This window comes from Pelobates fuscus, chromosome 13 (genome assembly GCF_036172605.1).
Source record: "Pelobates fuscus isolate aPelFus1 chromosome 13, aPelFus1.pri, whole genome shotgun sequence".
NCBI lineage: Eukaryota > Metazoa > Chordata > Amphibia > Anura > Pelobatidae > Pelobates > Pelobates fuscus.
The window spans coordinates 9,665,941-9,683,435 of record NC_086329.1 but is presented as its reverse complement, the minus strand read 5'-3'; the positions used below and the strand labels follow the sequence as shown (position 1 = coordinate 9,683,435).

The 17,495-nt window shown below is 38.7% G+C and overlaps 1 protein-coding gene across 6 annotated transcripts in view; it reads left to right on the top strand.

Annotated features, from left to right (window-relative positions):
- ARMH4 (armadillo like helical domain containing 4) overlaps positions 1-17,495 on the top strand; it is a 98,145-nt gene that overhangs the window by 27,693 nt on the left and 52,957 nt on the right. For all 6 annotated transcript variants that reach the window (XM_063440328.1, XM_063440330.1, XM_063440329.1 and 3 more), the window contains exon 5: positions 3,310-3,567. In XM_063440328.1, coding sequence (XP_063296398.1) covers positions 3,310-3,567 — 258 coding nt within the window. The remainder of the gene's footprint in view (positions 1-3,309; positions 3,568-17,495) is intronic.

Sequence of the window (17,495 nt, the reverse complement as noted above, 5' to 3'; positions counted from 1 at the left end):
GGGCCATGTGTCTGGGTACTAACGCTATTAATGGACCTTGTGTTTGGGTAGTAATGCTACTAATGAACCATGTGTTTATGTACTAACGCTAATAATATACTATGTTTGGGTACTAACGGACCATGTGTTTGAATACTAACGCTACTAACGGACCATGTATTTAGGTATGAATGCTACAAATGGACCAAGTGTTGGGGTACTAATGCTATTAATGGACCAAGTGTTTGGGTACGCCCCACATCATGACTTTTAACTGTATTTGTAGTTGATATTGGGTAATGCGTGTATTACACATTCTTGGCTATTCCTTTGTTACATTGTTTCCTGTGATATTTCTCCGGAGTCTTTAATATCACTCGCTCTGTACGTTGTTATAACTGAGCTCCGTCACACTAGGAATTCCTTTGTATATCTGCAGGATGGCCATTTTCTAATTAGTCTTTAATCTTCTGTAAAGATTGATATTTTTAAGATGAATTATCAAGGATAACAAGCCAATGGGAACACTTTACCCACTACAGCTTAATTTTATTTAAAATATGCAATATACCCAAGGTATGATTAGATACAGCAATATTAATTTATTCTGCTTGGCAATCACTGGACTAACTTGGTTACCTGGCTCCCCCAAGCTACATAGTTTAAGAACAATAATTGTATATATGTCCCAGCATGTGTGCTTTGATTCCAGTAGAGGGCACCACACTCCACAGTAATGTATACTTTATCCCAGAACATGGGCTTTGTATTGGGATATAGATGCAAAGCTACAAATCACATTATTTGTGATTGAGTGAACTGAGATTTATAATCCAGAACAACACGAGCGACAGAAATGTATTTCAGAACAAATAGCTTTCTGGAACTGGTAAAACTTTTTTTCTGGGAAGTTATCTACTAATTTGCATACAGGAGACCAACTTTATTTTGTGTTTTTTTTCCGTTGAGTTCTACGTGTTTTTTGTATTTTTATATTGTATGATCGGTGTGGTAGAATACAGAGGAGTCTGGTTATACTGCTGCCTTCTGTTTAATTAGTAGCAGATAGAGAGCTAGTTTTGGAGATATACCTGTTTTTTTGTCCCCTCTGTCACAATACATTTGGAATTTAATAACCCACTTACACAAATGTCCAAAACTGTGCACATTACAATGTAAATTCTCCACAATTTATATGCGTTGTGTAAACAGAAGACCTGTATGCTGCCAGATTATATTGTACTGCTAAATGGGCTCTGAATCAATGCAACATAATCTCAACACAGAAATTGGGATGTTTGAAGTTCTGTTATTCTGCGGATCGCAAATCTGTTATTCAAAACTGATCAGTTAAATTTCCGTCATCTGACTGAGTTAACTAGAAAGTGATGGAATACAATTAAAAGACCGCTTTTGCCATTTGGCGATGGAATCTGGCAGTAAACAATATTTATTGTGTGATCAATACAGCAGTACAGGAAACACAAACATAATTCATAAGTAGATAAAACTGCCTTTCTCCATAGTATGCACCTATAGCTCCTATGGTTGGAGTCGGAATACCCAGTATTGCGGCTATTTAATAGGCATTCTCTTAATTAACAGGAAATGAAACGGGCACGAAACTGAACCGGATGAGAGAAGGCGTAGATGCAAATTGGGTCATATACTCTTTTACACATTACACCCCTTTCAAATGCCAGGGTGCATGGGTTAATCCCATCGCTTGTGCCTAGATTTCCAGTATTCTATATAGAAGTCTCTGGAGCCAATTCTCTGGCTTTCTAGACGTGTTTGCCCATCTCTAGATTATACCCACATTTGCCAGCCCCTGCAGGGTCTAAATAACGAAGCAAATGCCAAGTGTTCCATATGGAACGTTCAGCTCGGTAGCTATCAACGTGAGTGTTATTACCAGAAGGAGAACTTTTTTAAGGATCCTCCAAGTTCCCTCTGCTTTATCGACACCAGTAACAAGAAGAGAGACACAAACTGCAAACATTTCTTTCTCTCTCCCTTTCATTCTGTAAAGTTTGAAGGCTTGCATGCTACATCTTTCCTCCGGCCATGCAGAAATGCCAGAGCAGGTAGATTGTCATTCAACTGTCGCGGTTTCATTACGTCTTCTAACTGCTTCAGTGCCTCATCGACCTTGTGTCCTCTCTTGCTGATGTGCTCCTGTTTCTTCTCCTCTTTAGCAGGCTAAATATAGCCTGCCTTAAATCACAAGCTGAAACCCACATTGCATTAAAAAATATATCTTATAAGGAGAAATAAAGCTCTAAACAATAATAAAAAAACAAAACAAAAAAACATGTTCCTTGTTCCCAAAGTCTGGGCAATGCATATAAAGGACAACTGTCACCAACAGTGAGTCTCTATGGTTTCTGTGCAGGGAGTGAAGCAGGAAATACCATAGAGACTGACTTTCTGATCCAACACTGGCTGAAACATCTTGTCATATACTAAAGATAGGGAGGAGTTTTTTTTTTAAATATCTTTAGATATACTTTAGATAAACAAAAAAAAACTCTTATTGGGATCGCATACAATCTGGACCATTAACTAACACGTCAATTGTCAGGAATTTAAAGTAAATTCAAAGTGAAAATCAAATTTAAGGTTAAAATAGCCGAACTGAAAACATATGGACTTTTTTTTATTTGAAATTTACTTTAAATAAACTCTGACTTCTCAAAAATTCACCCTTTAGTGAACTCCCCCAAAAGTTATTTAGTAAAGATGGAATTGTCTGGAATTGATCAGTGAATTGCAATCAGAGACTTTGTCCATTGCAGCTATATTACCTAAATTTAGCGATTTCTGATCGATTCCTGACAATCTATGGTTTAGTAAATACCTTTCAGTATGACTGTTGTCTTTCTCTCTCCCCCATCATTTCACACCTACTGGCAGCAGTGCTAACAAGTCTGGCTGTTCTTTGGCCAGTGAGAAATTGTTACAAGAAGGGGTTGGGTGGGTCCACCATGAAGTCGTATTTGGGATGTAGTGGGTGTTAGTAATGGCTGTCTATACACTGAGCTAGCGAAGCACTCAATTATGGACTTATATTCCCTGAATTTTACTTTAATTACACTTGTAGGTTTTTCCTTTAAACCTGGAGAACACCAAAGGCACGTGTTTTCTAAACCACATCTTGACTGTGGATGAGCCACATTTTTCCATAGTGAAAACTATTTAAAGTGTGCTAGTTTGTTATGTTATTTTCTTCTATTTTATTTTTTCTTCAGAAAAAAATAAAACAAAAAACAGAACATTAACTAAAAAAACAGAACATTAACTTTAATTTTTTTCTGCATCTTGGTAAAGAGGGAGATGAAGAAGATGATGAAGAAGAAGATGATGATGAAGATGACGGAGATGAAGAAGAAGATGATGACGAAGATGACAAATACACAGACTCTATCAATGAAAGCCTAGAAGGGGATGCTGACTTGCCACCATTCACTCTTCCAGGTCTGTCGTCCCAGGAACCTCTCGAAGACAAAAATAATGTTGTATTGATGGATGGAACAGCTTATCAGGTTCCCGACACACAAGAGTGGGAACAGCAGAACCAAGGATTGGGTAAGAAAAAACCTTTGCAATTCTTACTAAGAAACAAAAAAATAATAATATATTTTTTTAACCAGTGCAGCCACTAAATGAGTACAGGAGAAATGTAAGAAGACTCTACAACACCAGGCTTGATAAAAACCGCAAGGTTGAAAGCTCCTGGGTCTATCCTTCACTGGAATAAAAGGTCTTGTGGAGTTTTACTGAAAATCTTAAAAGCCCTTGATGGGGACCCAGGATTCATTCCCCAGAACAGGTATCTGATGGATACAGAGTGCTGACGTCCTTACTGGATAGAACATTGAATGATTCTAGGCAGTTGACTATTCCAAAAAATAATATAATTATCTGACCATTTATAATCTGTTTTAATACACTATCCAAACAGCAGTACATACAAACGCCCAGACAAGCATTTTGTTTCTAGGGTAATCTATTGTTACCCACAAGTAATTTTTTACCTCACCAAAAGCCTTGTTCAAGGTTTCCATATTAGATTGCTATTAACGTGAAACAATCACTTTCCAGGATTCTTAATATTATGTTTACTTTTTCTTATATTTAATATATGTATTTGTGTCTAGTGAAAAATAAAATTACATTTATAGATCCATACCTCTTTATCCTGTAACTGGGCGCCTCCATCTTAGCTCCCTGTCAATCATTGTTATAAGCTCCGCCCTTTACACCTGGCAGTCAGTATAGAGAGAGCCACCTCCATCTTAGCTCCCTGTCAGTCATTGTTACAAGCTCCGCCCTTTACACCTGGCAGTCAGTATAGAGAGAGCCACCTCCATCTAAGGTCCCTGCCAATCATTGTTATAAGCCCTGCCCATTACAACTGGCAGTCAGTATAGAGAGAGCCACCTCCATCTTAGCTCCCTGTCAATCATTATTATAAGCTCCGCCCTTTACACCTGTCAGTCTGCATAGAGAGAGCCATCTCCATCTTAGCTCCCTGTCAATCATTGTTATAAGCCCCGCCCTTTACACCTGTCAGTCTGCATAGAGAGAGCCACCTCCATCTTAGCTCCCTGTCAATCATTGTTATAAGCTCCGCCCTTTACACCTGGCAGTCAGTATAGAGAGAGCCACCTCCATCTTAGCTCCCTGTCAGTCATTGTTATAAGCTCCGCCCTTTACACCTGGCAGTCAGTATAGAGAGAGCCACCTCCATCTTAGCTCCCTGTCAATCATTGTTATAAGCTCCGCCCTTTACACCTGGCAGTCAGTATAGAGAGAGCCGCCTCCATCTTAGCTCCCTGTCAATCATTGTTATAAGCTCCACCCTTTACACCTGGCAGTCAGTATAGAGAGAGCCACCTCCATCTTAGCTCCCTGTCATTGTTATAAGCTCCGCCCTTTACACCTGGCAGTCAGTATAGAGAGAGCATACAGAGAGGAGGAGAAATGAAACTATGTTTTTATTTCTCCTTTACATTTGCAATGTTTGCCCCGGATTTATCTTGTCTAAAATGGATTCTAAAGGTTTGTGAATATTTTTATATAAATTAAAAAAAAACACATTTTTTTTATTACCACAAATTGTAAGTGATTGTCAGTCTTATAGTAAATGGTATATATTCCAGAGAATTGATAGTCTACCTTTAAGATGTTCGTCTGGCACAGACTGCAATTGGCTTTCCATACAAGATGTACATTTTATGCAGGGTTCACACGTTCTCCGTTTGTACGATCACTCGAAGCGTTATAACAGTTTTGGTGTTTCTGTCTGTTTTTTTCTCATACTGAATGAAACCAATGTATGTGCACTCACGTTTTCTGGAGGATCCTCAAAATGAGTTATGCAACCATAAAGTCCTTTTTAAAACTTCTACCAAGCATTGCCGGATAACGAGTTATACTGGTATCGGATTCCTGGTTACAATTTTGGTTAATGGCTCCTGTTTTCTAGTTCCCCTTGGCTCATCTAGTTTAAGTGTGTATGCTGCCTGCATTCCTTAACCCCTTAAGGACCAAACTTCTGGAATAAAAGGGAATCATGACATGTCACACATGTCATGTGTCCTTAAGGGGTTAAAGGGGCATTATAGTCAACAAAAGAACTTGAGCTTAATTATGTCGTTTTGGTGTATAGATCGTGTCCTTGCCGTCTCACTGTTTAATTCTTTGCCATTTAGGAGTTAAACTACTTTGTTTATGCTGCCCAAGTCACACCTCTCTGCATGTGACTTGCAAAGCCTTCCTAACACTTCCTGTAAAGAGTCATCTAATGTTCATACTTCCTTTATTACAAATTCTTCTTAATTTGGAATTTCTTATCTCCTTCTCTGTTAATAGCTTGCTAGACCCTGCATCAGGGACGTATTAGCCACAAGGCAAACAAGGCATTTGCCTTGGGCGGCATTTTCCAGGGGACGGCAAAAAAAGCCGCCCCAAATGCCCAGGGCCTTGCGGCTAACCGACATGCCGGAACGGGCTGATGGGCGGGCGGCTGGCGAGGGAGCACTTCCCCTGAGCTCTCTGCTCAGCTCCCTCGCAGAGTGAGGCTGGGAGCCGGAAGATGACGTCATATTCCAGCTCCGCCTCCCAGCCTCACTCTGCGGGCGGCGCGCGAGGGAGCTGAGCAGAGAGCTCAGGGGAAGTGCTCCCTCGCCAGCCGCCTGCCCGCCAGTGCCGCCCAGCAGCCACTGGACCACCAGGGAATGGGAGAACCACCCCCCCAGCATTCCCAAAGGTAAGGAGGCTGGGGAGGGGTTAAATAAAAAAAAGAGAAGTGAGTATTAATGTGAGTGAGTGTGTGTGTGTCTGTTAGTGTGTGTGTCTGTTATTGTGTGTGTCTGTTAGTGTGTGTGTCTGTTAGTGTGTGTGTCTGTTAGTGTGTGTGTCTGTTAGTGTGTGTGTCTGTTAGTGTGTGTGTCTGTTAGTGTGTGTGTTTGTGTGTCTGTTAGTGTGTGCGTGTGTGTCTGACTGTGTGAGTCTGTTAGTGTGTGTGTGTCTGACTGTGTGTGTCTGTTAGTGTGTGTGTGTGTCTGACTGTGTGTCCGACTGTGTGTGTCTGTTAGTGTGTGTGTGTGTGTCTGTTGGTGTGTATGTGTCTGTTAGCAAGTGTGTGTTAGCTAGTGTATGCGTATCTGTCAGTGAATGTGTGTGTATTTAGAAGGCGGGGCAGGGGGGAAGGGTTGGGTGGGGGTGGCGCGCACAGGGGTGGGGGGTCTGAGTTTTGTCCTGCCTAGGGCAGCACAAAACCAAGATACACCACTGCCCTGCATGAGCCTTCTGTGTGTGATTAAAGTTACATCTACAGAGCAGGAGATAAAAACTTTTAAAGTTACTTTTTAATGCAGGCTGTGTCAGTCACAGCCAGGGGAGGTGTGGCTAGGGCTGCATGAACAGAAACAAAAGGAATTTAACTCCTAAATGGCAGAGAATTGAGCAGTGAAATTGCAGGAGCATGATCTATACATTAAAACTGCTTCATTAAGCTAAAGTTGTTCTGGTGACTATAGTGTCCCTTTAACCTTTATTCTGTAACTCCTTATGTGATTCCTCTCTCCTGTTTTTAGGTCCATTCTTATTTCTCTTTCCTGTTTACTTTTGAGTCTTGAGTTTGACTTATTCTCTGTGATCTAGGGTTAGATGAATCCTGACCTTGACTAACCTGTAACATACTTTACATAATTTTTATTATTATATCTTCCGATAGAAGTGATATCATTATTATTATTATTATTGCCATTTATATATATCACCAACAGATTCCGTAGCGCTTTACAATATTATAAGAGGGGGGATTTAACTATAAATAGAACAATTACAAGAAAACTTAAAGGAACAATAGGTTGAAGAGGACCCTGCTCAATCGAGCTTACATTCTATAGGAGGTGAACTATAGGAGCTCTGAAATATGGCCAAACTGGTGGCAAGTGGCATCTTGGCAGCTGCACGCTTGACTTTTCTCAGTTCATGGGCAGTTATTTTGCGCCTTGGTTTCTCCACACGCTTCTTGCGACCCTGTTGACTTTTTTGAATGAAACGCTTGATTGTTCGATGATCACGCTTCAGAAGCTTTGCAATTTTAAGAGTGCTGCATCCCTCTGCAAGATATCTCACTATTTTTGACTTTTCTGAGCCTGTCAAGTCCTTCTTTTGACCCATTTTGCCAAAGGAAAGGAAGTTGCCTAATAATTATGCACACCTGATATAGGGTGTTGATGTCATTAGACCACACCCCTTCTCATTACAGAGATGCACATCACCTAATATGCTTAATTGGTAGTAGGCTTTCGAGCCTATACAGCTTGGAGTAAGACAACATGCATAAAGAGGATGATATGGTCAAAATACTCATTTGCCTAATAATTCTGCACTCCCTGTAGTGCCCTCCTCATTTCCACATCTCCAACAATTCCTAGAATAGACAGATAATATTTTATAGAGTCTAGCCGGTACCATATACCATCTATATATTATCTGTAGATGTGTTTCGTAGAGAGAGACACTATGTATACAGCGCTTAACTAGGAGTGTAGCTTTAGTCCATTCCAGAAGTGGAAATATCTCGTTCCCATTTAGTAAAGGAGGTAGCATTGGAGTCTCTTTCCATTGATTCTAGCAATTTAATAAATCTAGAAATCCCTCCCTTCTTTTTATATAGTACTATAAGAGGATCAACATTATGGTTCTTGAGTATAGTTCTAGATAATAGAAAATTTTTAATCCTTAGATATTGAAAAAGATCTCTGGGGAGAAGGTTATATTTTACTTGCATTTGTGTAAATGGGATAGGTTTAGATCCATCCCATAAGTCGGAGATCTTCAATATGCCTAGGTGTATCCAGGGTTGAACATTTATATTATCCATGGTGTGTTGTAGGACCGCTAATGGCCGCAGGCTGAATTATCAACAAATGTGTAGCAAACGACTTTTTAAATTCTCTAAACATGTTGCTGTCACATAACTCATTCATGTTATATGAATGAAGGGCACAGACCGGAATGACTGTGTCTCCTATTGTACAAAGCAGTCCTTTCTTCTTCTTTTTTTTTCCTTTTGGACATCTACAAATCTTTCTTTAAACGTTTGTAAAATTAAAAAAACTCAGGAACAAGATTTTAAGAAGTTGGAGAACAGGTATATAGTGATTTTTGTAGGACAGCTTTTCCAGATTGCGGTGTTAACATTTTAAAAACAAACATGAGCATATATATACATTTAAAATGAAATATAAAGGAAAACAGTTTTGCCCTGCTTTAAAGTACCCATTTTTTGACACTAGAGGGCAGAACAAAGTCACAAATACCAAATGCATGAAGACAGCATGCAGAAGTATTCATTTTGGCTACCCAACGTTTCCCCAATGGAAATAGATAATTGTATCTCTGTCTAAATGTAGATTGTCAAGTGATTATTCCAATAATATACTTAACCCATTAGGAATCCTCAAGATATAATAAGTCATCGGCGTTTTGTGTATAGTGTTCATGGCTATATCTCGAGCAATTCTTAGCATAGCACAGCCCTGGTCCAGTAGGGATTGCCTGCACGAGCTCTGCTCATTGTACAGTATCCAGTCTCATCTGTATAATCTCACATTGACCTTGCTTGTCCTTATGCCTTCAGCGTTATGAATATCATCAACCTTCAGTTATAGGGAAAAGAATCTGTCAAGAACGAAATACCCAGAGGGTTTTTAAAAATAGCAGCTACTCTGAAATAACCCAACCTTCTAATTGGCTTTAAAAAGGATGGTGCATTACAGCAGATATTATAAATAGTAGGGAATCATTGGCTGATCAGATGACTCAAATATTCAGCTGTCCTACTACATTCCTCAGCAGAAAACCAACGATGTCTACTGCGTACTTTCAATGAGAATTCTATCTGAACTCTGCTCTGAAGGTTTTGAAGGCTTGAGTTCTAGAGTGTATTTTCCCGTGAATGTGCAAAAATGTTAGCTTAAAAAAAGAATATGGGAATGCGTAGACAGATATGAATGTGATCAGCTGGTATTGTGGGTTTATATCATTATATTAATTACACTGTCTAAACCTCATTAGGTTTTTAAAAATAAAATAAAAATATTGATACTAATTCGACTAAAGATGATTGTATTTAGTACTAATTTAATTCAAAGATAATTGAGTGGATACTTTCACTGATCTTTGAACACAGGTTGGAGTGGTAGACAATTTGTTGGATGTTTTGCATTGTATTGTGTGTTTCCTCTTTGATAACACTAACACGTTCATCTGTAATGGCTTCATTCTGGTTTCTCGGTGCGTTATTGACATATCTACTGACTTTATGGTAGCAACAGGAAATGTTCTCCCACCATGCGAGTGTGCAATAAGTAAATATTCAGAGAAGGGGGATGTGATTCTGTGTCTGTAAAGGTTTATAGGGGAGGAGATCTGATTAAAGGGACCCTATAATCACCCAAACCACTTCATTGGGGACAGTGGTCGTGTTACTTTAACCCTGGAATGCAAAACATTTCCTAGAAACCTCAATGTTTAATTTGCAGGGATAAAAATCTGTCTCTAGTGACTGTGTGACCGAGTAAAACTTGGTCTGGGAAGGAAATGCAACTGATATCAGCATTTGATTGAAGTAGCGAAGCGTTTGGCCACCTAATTCCAATCCAGTGCTTCTCAATGAGAAGCATGGATTAGAGGATAACTCGGGTGATGTCAACAGAGGAGTCCAGGCACTGGCAAGAAGGTGAGTAACCTCCTTTAAACTTTTATTTTTTTGTTGCAAGGATTAGGAGATGGACAGAAGGGAACATTTAGTCCTGAAATAACGATTGTTACTTTTACAACTTCAGGTTCCATTTAAGAGAGACACGAGGAGGGAGGTTAAATGAGCGAGACGTGGGGTGGAAAAGTGATAGGCAGCGAATGCTAGAAAGCTGATGGGAAGAGACACAGGAAAGAAAGTCGATGGAGAGAGACATGGGGAGAAATATATGGAGACAGACACAGGGAAGAAAGTTATCAGAGACACAGAGAGGGAGAAAATGTGTCTAGTTGCCTGACTGTGTGGGGATCTTATAACAGCTAGATTGGCGTAAGACACACGGCATGTGTTGTCAGGTAAAGTGAGGGCAACCAGACGGGAAGCAGTGATAATGATACTCTGCACTGGGCATTAAAGTATTAACATGCGGATGTTATTCCCACGTAAAGCTGGCTGACCAATAATTTACTAGGAATAGTTATTTTTTTTTTTAACCACATAGGGACTCTAGATGCCCGGCAATCTCCTAGATTTGCTGCCTGGGGAATAATATTCTGAAACTGCCTTGGCAAAGAAACCTTGCCTTTCAAGTGGAGCCAATACAGTTAGGATAATGTATTGTGCTCCGTAAGAGAATCTCAATAAGATGCATCAGTGGAATGTCAAATCAGCACCGAGCACATTTCACGTGCACAGCGAGAGATGGAGAGCCAGCAGTCTACAAAGAACCTGCTCTTCAAAAAGTGCAATAAAGCTTGTGACATAGAACTAACATAATTACAGAAGAAGTGATAAACTAAGCACTTCGAAATGCTCCAAACAACGATGTCTACATAAAACATATTCATGTTTAGTGTCATATTCATGCTTGCGTCTGGCACTAAACATGAACATGTCTACATTGTGTCTTCTTATCCTTTCATTTAACAAATCTGCTTTTGTGAGGTGTGGATAATAAAATGAAATGTAAAATTCCACACTATTTATCCTGCAAATTCTTTTTTTGCACCTGGCAGTCAGCACAGAGAAATATGGAGAATTGGAGAAAGGAAACAATGTTTCTATTCCTCCTCCTTATTTGCATTGTATGCCCTGGCCTTGCCTCGTCTGAACTGGATTATAATGTCAACTTGCTATGTATTTAACATACGTTTAAATAAAATGGATCATCTCATGAAAGATATTCAGGTCCCCCTTGGGTGCATTAATAATATTAAAAAATATGTTTTATTGACCTTTTTCTTTGCATGGCTTACCGGTCCACATGCCACAACTCCATAGAGAAGGCATGGTCTCCTCTGCCGATGTCCAATCCAATGCTTCTCATTGTGTAACATCAGGGACCTAATGCACATGCGAGTGCTCTGCATGTATTCAGACTTCCCCATAGGAAAGCATTGAATCAGTGCCTCCTATGGGGGGGCTCCTGCGTCACATAACAAAGTTCGATTTAGTCAGTGCAGTGGAAGTGCCTCTAAAGGTGGATCCAACATGCAATGTAAATATTGCAGTTGGTAAAAAAAAACTGCTAGGTTTAACATTACAGGACATTGAAAGGACAAGACCACTGCACCCAGGACACGTCATTGAGATGAAGTGGTGGAGGTGACTATAGTATTCTTTTAAGGTTAAAATAGTTGAACCAGAAAAATTCTCTAAGTAAGCTATGTTTCTCTTTAATGTATAACCCTGTTAGTTCTAAAATACAATGGTTATCGCTATGTCCTGTTTCTTTGTCTGTTCCCAATCCAGACTCATGGAGTACCTGTTTGAGTATGTTTTTCCCTGGCGTCCTCTGTAATCAGTCCCAAAATGCTTACACGGAGCTGACGTGCACAGAATTTTGATGCAATCAAAGCTAGAATATATATATTGTAACACTTTTATCGCTAGGTTCGATAGTTCATAGAGTGCAAAATAAAATTTACTGCTTTTTTTTCAAAATAATCTTCTATTTACCAAGAGGAACGCTATCTTCAACAATATTGTTAGTGATTCTGCAATGGGCAGCAATGGTTTAATTTCTAGTTTCTCAATAAAAATAATACAGAGTGTTTAGTACGTGCATGAGTAGAGTGGGTCACAAAAGAACACATTAATCACATTGATTTTCTAACGGTGACTTTGGACATTACCGGTATGTCTTGCGGTAAGTTACAGAGTGATGGCGTTGAGCTGTCAGCTTTGGATATTAAATAATTTGAACTGGACGTTGTCCATGAATTTTACTGCTGAGTGTTTAAAAAATTAATTCTGTGATTTCTGCAAATGTACTGGGATTAAAACCAGATACCATTTATGGCTTTAATGGATTCTCACACTGCAGAAGCTTGTGAATTGCATGATGCTCAGCTAGATTACTTGATGAGTGCCATTGGGTCTGACCATCTTCTCCTATCAACATCTATCTATCTGCTGAACTGTAAATAGTCTGGCTAGATGCCATTGCTTTTGTGACGGCAGCTCATTGACTCACCCTATATAAAGCACATTTTGTGCTGAACTACTCAACATGCCCAGTTAATCTCATAAATCCTCAATGCAGACCTTTCTAGTTGATCCAGCCAATTATATTCAATGTAGAGCTGCTATGTTATAAAGGAGCAGTTGTGTCTATTGCATAGGAACTGTCTGTGATGCAGCCACGACTGGCTTCCTGACGCATGGTACTACTGATGTGAGTGAGTGTGAAGCTATGTAAGATGGCTGGAGATGAGTGGAGGGAAGGATGATGTGGAGAATATAGGCTGGGGTATGAGAGAAACTGAGGGAAAAACTGCTATGAGACATCTGTGATTCCGAGACCTCCGGTAATTGGAGTGAGATAATCAGACGACTGCTACGGGCAGACCTCTCTCAGAGCAGGAAGTAGCTCCACTAATCCGGAGTCTCTCACTTTGGTTTATGTAGTCAGATTTTATCCCATAAACCCATGTCTAGCAGGGGAATTTTAGGGTAACTAGTTTATCTTTCTGCAGCAATTCCACTTATTCCATAGGAAAAATATTTTTGAAACTGATTGCAGCTACAAGGTGTCTGCTATCATTTTACGCACAGCCTGGTTCACCGTTTGTCTCTCTCCTTTGGGGAGAGGAGATCAAACCAAGAGGTGCATGTAGGAAGGGTTCATGTTTGGCCTTTATCATGAGTATCTGTTCCTTTAATGAACACTCGGATTTATGTGCCGGACTACACGTGCGGCTAATCCGAGTATTTGAATAGTAGGGGTTAAGTATCAATTACAAACATGCTTATGCAAATTATGCAGCTTCCCCATGTGCGACCAACAAGGAGCCTCCCACCAGTGATTGATGTTTTGTTAAATTGCTATTTACAGACACCTAACAGTGCAGAGGGCCGGTTTATGAATATTAACCAATCTGCCGTCTGATTAATGACTTCAGTGAGTGGATCAAAGGTTTTCGCAACCTGGTTGTCAACACACCGTGATAGAAAACATCCATAGAAGGTTATAATAGGATAAACATGAATGTTTGTGTGTGTTTGTGTAGGTTTGCGTGTGTGTGATGGTTAAGGAACAGTGATGATGGATTTGGATTGGGTGCAATTTACAAACCATGCGAAATGTGCTGACTTCTATATCTGTAGTTTTATTGGATTTTCGTAATTACTATTACTAGCCTCAGCGTGACAAATTAATGCAGAGCTGGCATGTCAATAAACTTTCATTATCGTTCACAGAGGTTGACTTATGGGGGATGCATGACGGCTGAACAATCGTTCAATTGTTATCGAGCAATTCTTATTCATACTGTACATCTGAAAAAGGTGTGTGGAGATTGCTGCTATCACTGCTCCGTGGATGACCTCAAATGGGTCTTGTAGAATAGAATATTGTTCCTTCCTTAGAACACTAGACGTGGCATCAAACACCTTACAGCTACAATTTCACTGAAGCCGATTTAACCCTTTTATTGCAAGGGTTGGGGTAAATGACTTTATATCATGACATATTTGGTGTGTCATTAGTCATTGAGGAGTTAAGCAGGACTCGGAGATCTACAAGGATCACATCAATGTTTGTACATCGTAACCAAATGAATGTTTGTGTGTTTAGTTGCACATAATTTATTAAAGTGTAAAAATGTAGCATAAAGAGATAATGCAATGATTAAATAATTCATTCCATTTTTAAATAGAGTATTTGCGCAAGGAACATATTTCTTTAAATATCCACCTAATGCTTTCCAAATCGGAAAGAAAATAATTTAAGTGGAATAATTCTATTTTTAGAATGAAGCCTTTATTAGAGGCTATTTTTCCAAATGTCGCCACTTTTTTTATAGCCGATGTGTCTGCCAAATCACAGGGTTTTGTGTAAGGTAAGAGGCAAGGAATGTAATGTCGAAATCCTAGCCAAACACAATGTGCACCTTTTAATAGTTCAAGAGTCTCCCTACTGAGATGGAGCAGTCAAGACTAGTTGCTGACTGTTTGAAGGAAGGAATAAATGCAGTAAAAGCAATTTGAGGCATTCTGTAAAATATACACGGGCTCAGCCCATGATCACCTTTCACAAATCACCGAATTCTAAATGATACATTGTCATTTATCTTTGTATATTGGGTCAAAAATGATAAAAAGTAAAGAATTTATTTTGTCAAATTTTTATACGAAAGTGAATTGGCTAAATATGTACGAAGTGCTAGTAAACGTATTAAATCATGGATTTGTGAAGCTCACAGTTTACACAGATACCACAAACTGGCTTTGCCTGTAACGATATCAAAATACTGCAAGTATTAATCATTAGGCAAACTATACCTGCATGCTCCCCTCGACTAAGCAAACCAGTGAGGATGAAAAATGGATATAAAGCTCATATAAAGAACAAAACATCCACAAAGCAATCTCCACTACTTTTAAATAAGTAAATCAGTTTAGGCAATGTGATAAAAATTTAGTTGTAGGAAAAACCCCACAAAAAGCAAGATTTTATTTAGAATTGTGTTTACTGACAACGATCCAGGCATGAAGTTGGCTTAGGTTAAACTGACCAACAGGATGAGTTTAAGATTGTCCTATTGTACATGTAAACCCTGACACCCTTTACAATTAAAAAGCAGAAATAATAAGAAAATTGGCCGTGCTGGGGAATAAAAAGAACATTACATACTACGCTTGTTTGTTGACAATATTATTTTAACACTAATTGGTCTTCTGATTTCAGTTCAACATCTAATCCAGACTGTCACCACAAGAGAGAAAAATAAATTAGTGAGCGAATATCTTTTTCTGGAAGACAGATACAATTAACTATTTAGGGATCAGTGCGGATAAGAAACTAAAAAACGTGCTAGAAAAAAGAAAATAAACATGTGAAAGAAAGGAAGAAGTATATAAAAAGAAATTAAGAAAAGAAGCAGTATATAATAGGCAAGGATAAAGGAAAATAATTTCAATAAAAAATGTACTGAATTAAATGACTCCAAAATGAACGTTTCAGGATCAGTCTATGCTGCTCACTTCCATAGGCCGGATACTCTAAAAGCAAAAATTGGAGGAGGAAATGGTATGCATTTTGGGTATAAGAAATACTATGCTTTGCCAATATATTCGTAGCAGACATTTTGGTTATAATGAACATGGATATTTGTTGTATTATCAATTTCAAGTTGTATAAGTGTATCAGTGCTAATTTGTCCTGTAATTAAGCAGGACGTATTTGTATATGGTTTTGTTATCAGACATGGTATAGTGTTTTGCTTGTGTACATTGATACGTTCGATAACTGGAGACATTCGTTGAATAGTTCTAAGATGTTGTGGTTTTCCTCGTTCTGGAGGTTGTTGACTTTGATAAGGGTAAGTTGGCACCTTTTGAGGTGTTGTTAAATTTTGACAGCAGGGATTCTGGTTGTTTAAGCCTGACTGCATAATGGACAGTGCGGTGTCCTTTTTAACTGATCGGATTTTGGTAAAAGTTTATTGGTAATCGCATCAACATTGTTAAAAGGCTCATCGACGGTTGTAGACAGTAACATGATCAATATCCAAATACCGGAAATGATAGTTACATATGCTGACATCATTCTGTAATGTTAAAAAACAGTTTACTGCTCTCCAGGTAATGGTGACAATTAGAGAATAGCTATAATCCCGACTGACATTTTTATAAAGTATTTTATACCCCTTGAGACATTGATCCCTATAATATCTAGTAAATACATTTCATTATATCCCATTTAAAACTTCTTACACTGTGTCCATCTTCCTTTTGTTGCTTATACCTCACTGTTATAGTTACTATTGTTGTTTTCTAATTTGTCTGTGTTGTTTCAATCGTCTGGTTTACCTTTTCTTGTGGTTTGCTAGGAGACCTCTAGAGGGAGCTATTAACTTAATACTCTGAATTAATATGTGCTCTCTCTACACAAGCAGGACTGCCTCACCGATTCTATATTCATAAAGAAATTCTGATACAATGTCTTTCTTTATAATAATGAAAGAAGGAGCACAACCAATAAAAATGCAAAAAAATAATAATTATTGTACAGGCACACATATAACAGGTATCAACCAGGGCATCATAGAATGTCAATATAATAAAACATATTAACCCAATATGTAAGCAATGACTAGGACCAAGAAAATGTAAAAACAATTGAAAGATTCTGGTCTAAATAATTCAGAGTAAGTGGTGTAACCACTGATACAACAGAACAATGTTATGATACCTGTATAAGATAGTGAACCAAAAAATACATACCAAACACAAACCCTATCAAAGGAACAGGAGAAGAGGGTGAAGACGTCAAACACAAAATAGCACCCACCGTGTCAGCGTTATACGCCTTTATGCTCCCTTGATAAAGGCGGATAACGCCGAAACGTTGGGGGCTATTTTGTTAGATTAAAAACAAGCAAACAAAAACATGAGTGCAAAGATTTCTAAATTCTTGAATGCATCCTATGTATATATGCATATTTTAAATGAGCATTTTACCAAACTTTGTAGTTTTATGTGTGAGCCATGAGTGGCGATGCCAAGTAAATACTTCATTTTATTCTAGCACAAACAAGCAGCATTTATTTTTTCTAAGCATGCTGTAATTCTGTAAAGACATAGCAATTTCCTTCTCAACTGTAGTATTTATGCAATCTAAAACAGTCCGACGTGCATTTTAGCAAGGGCTTCATTGATAGAATTGATTGGTTATAAATGATTCATGAGAGAGACTGTTTGTTTCCCCTGACTCATTAGAATTTCAAGCTCC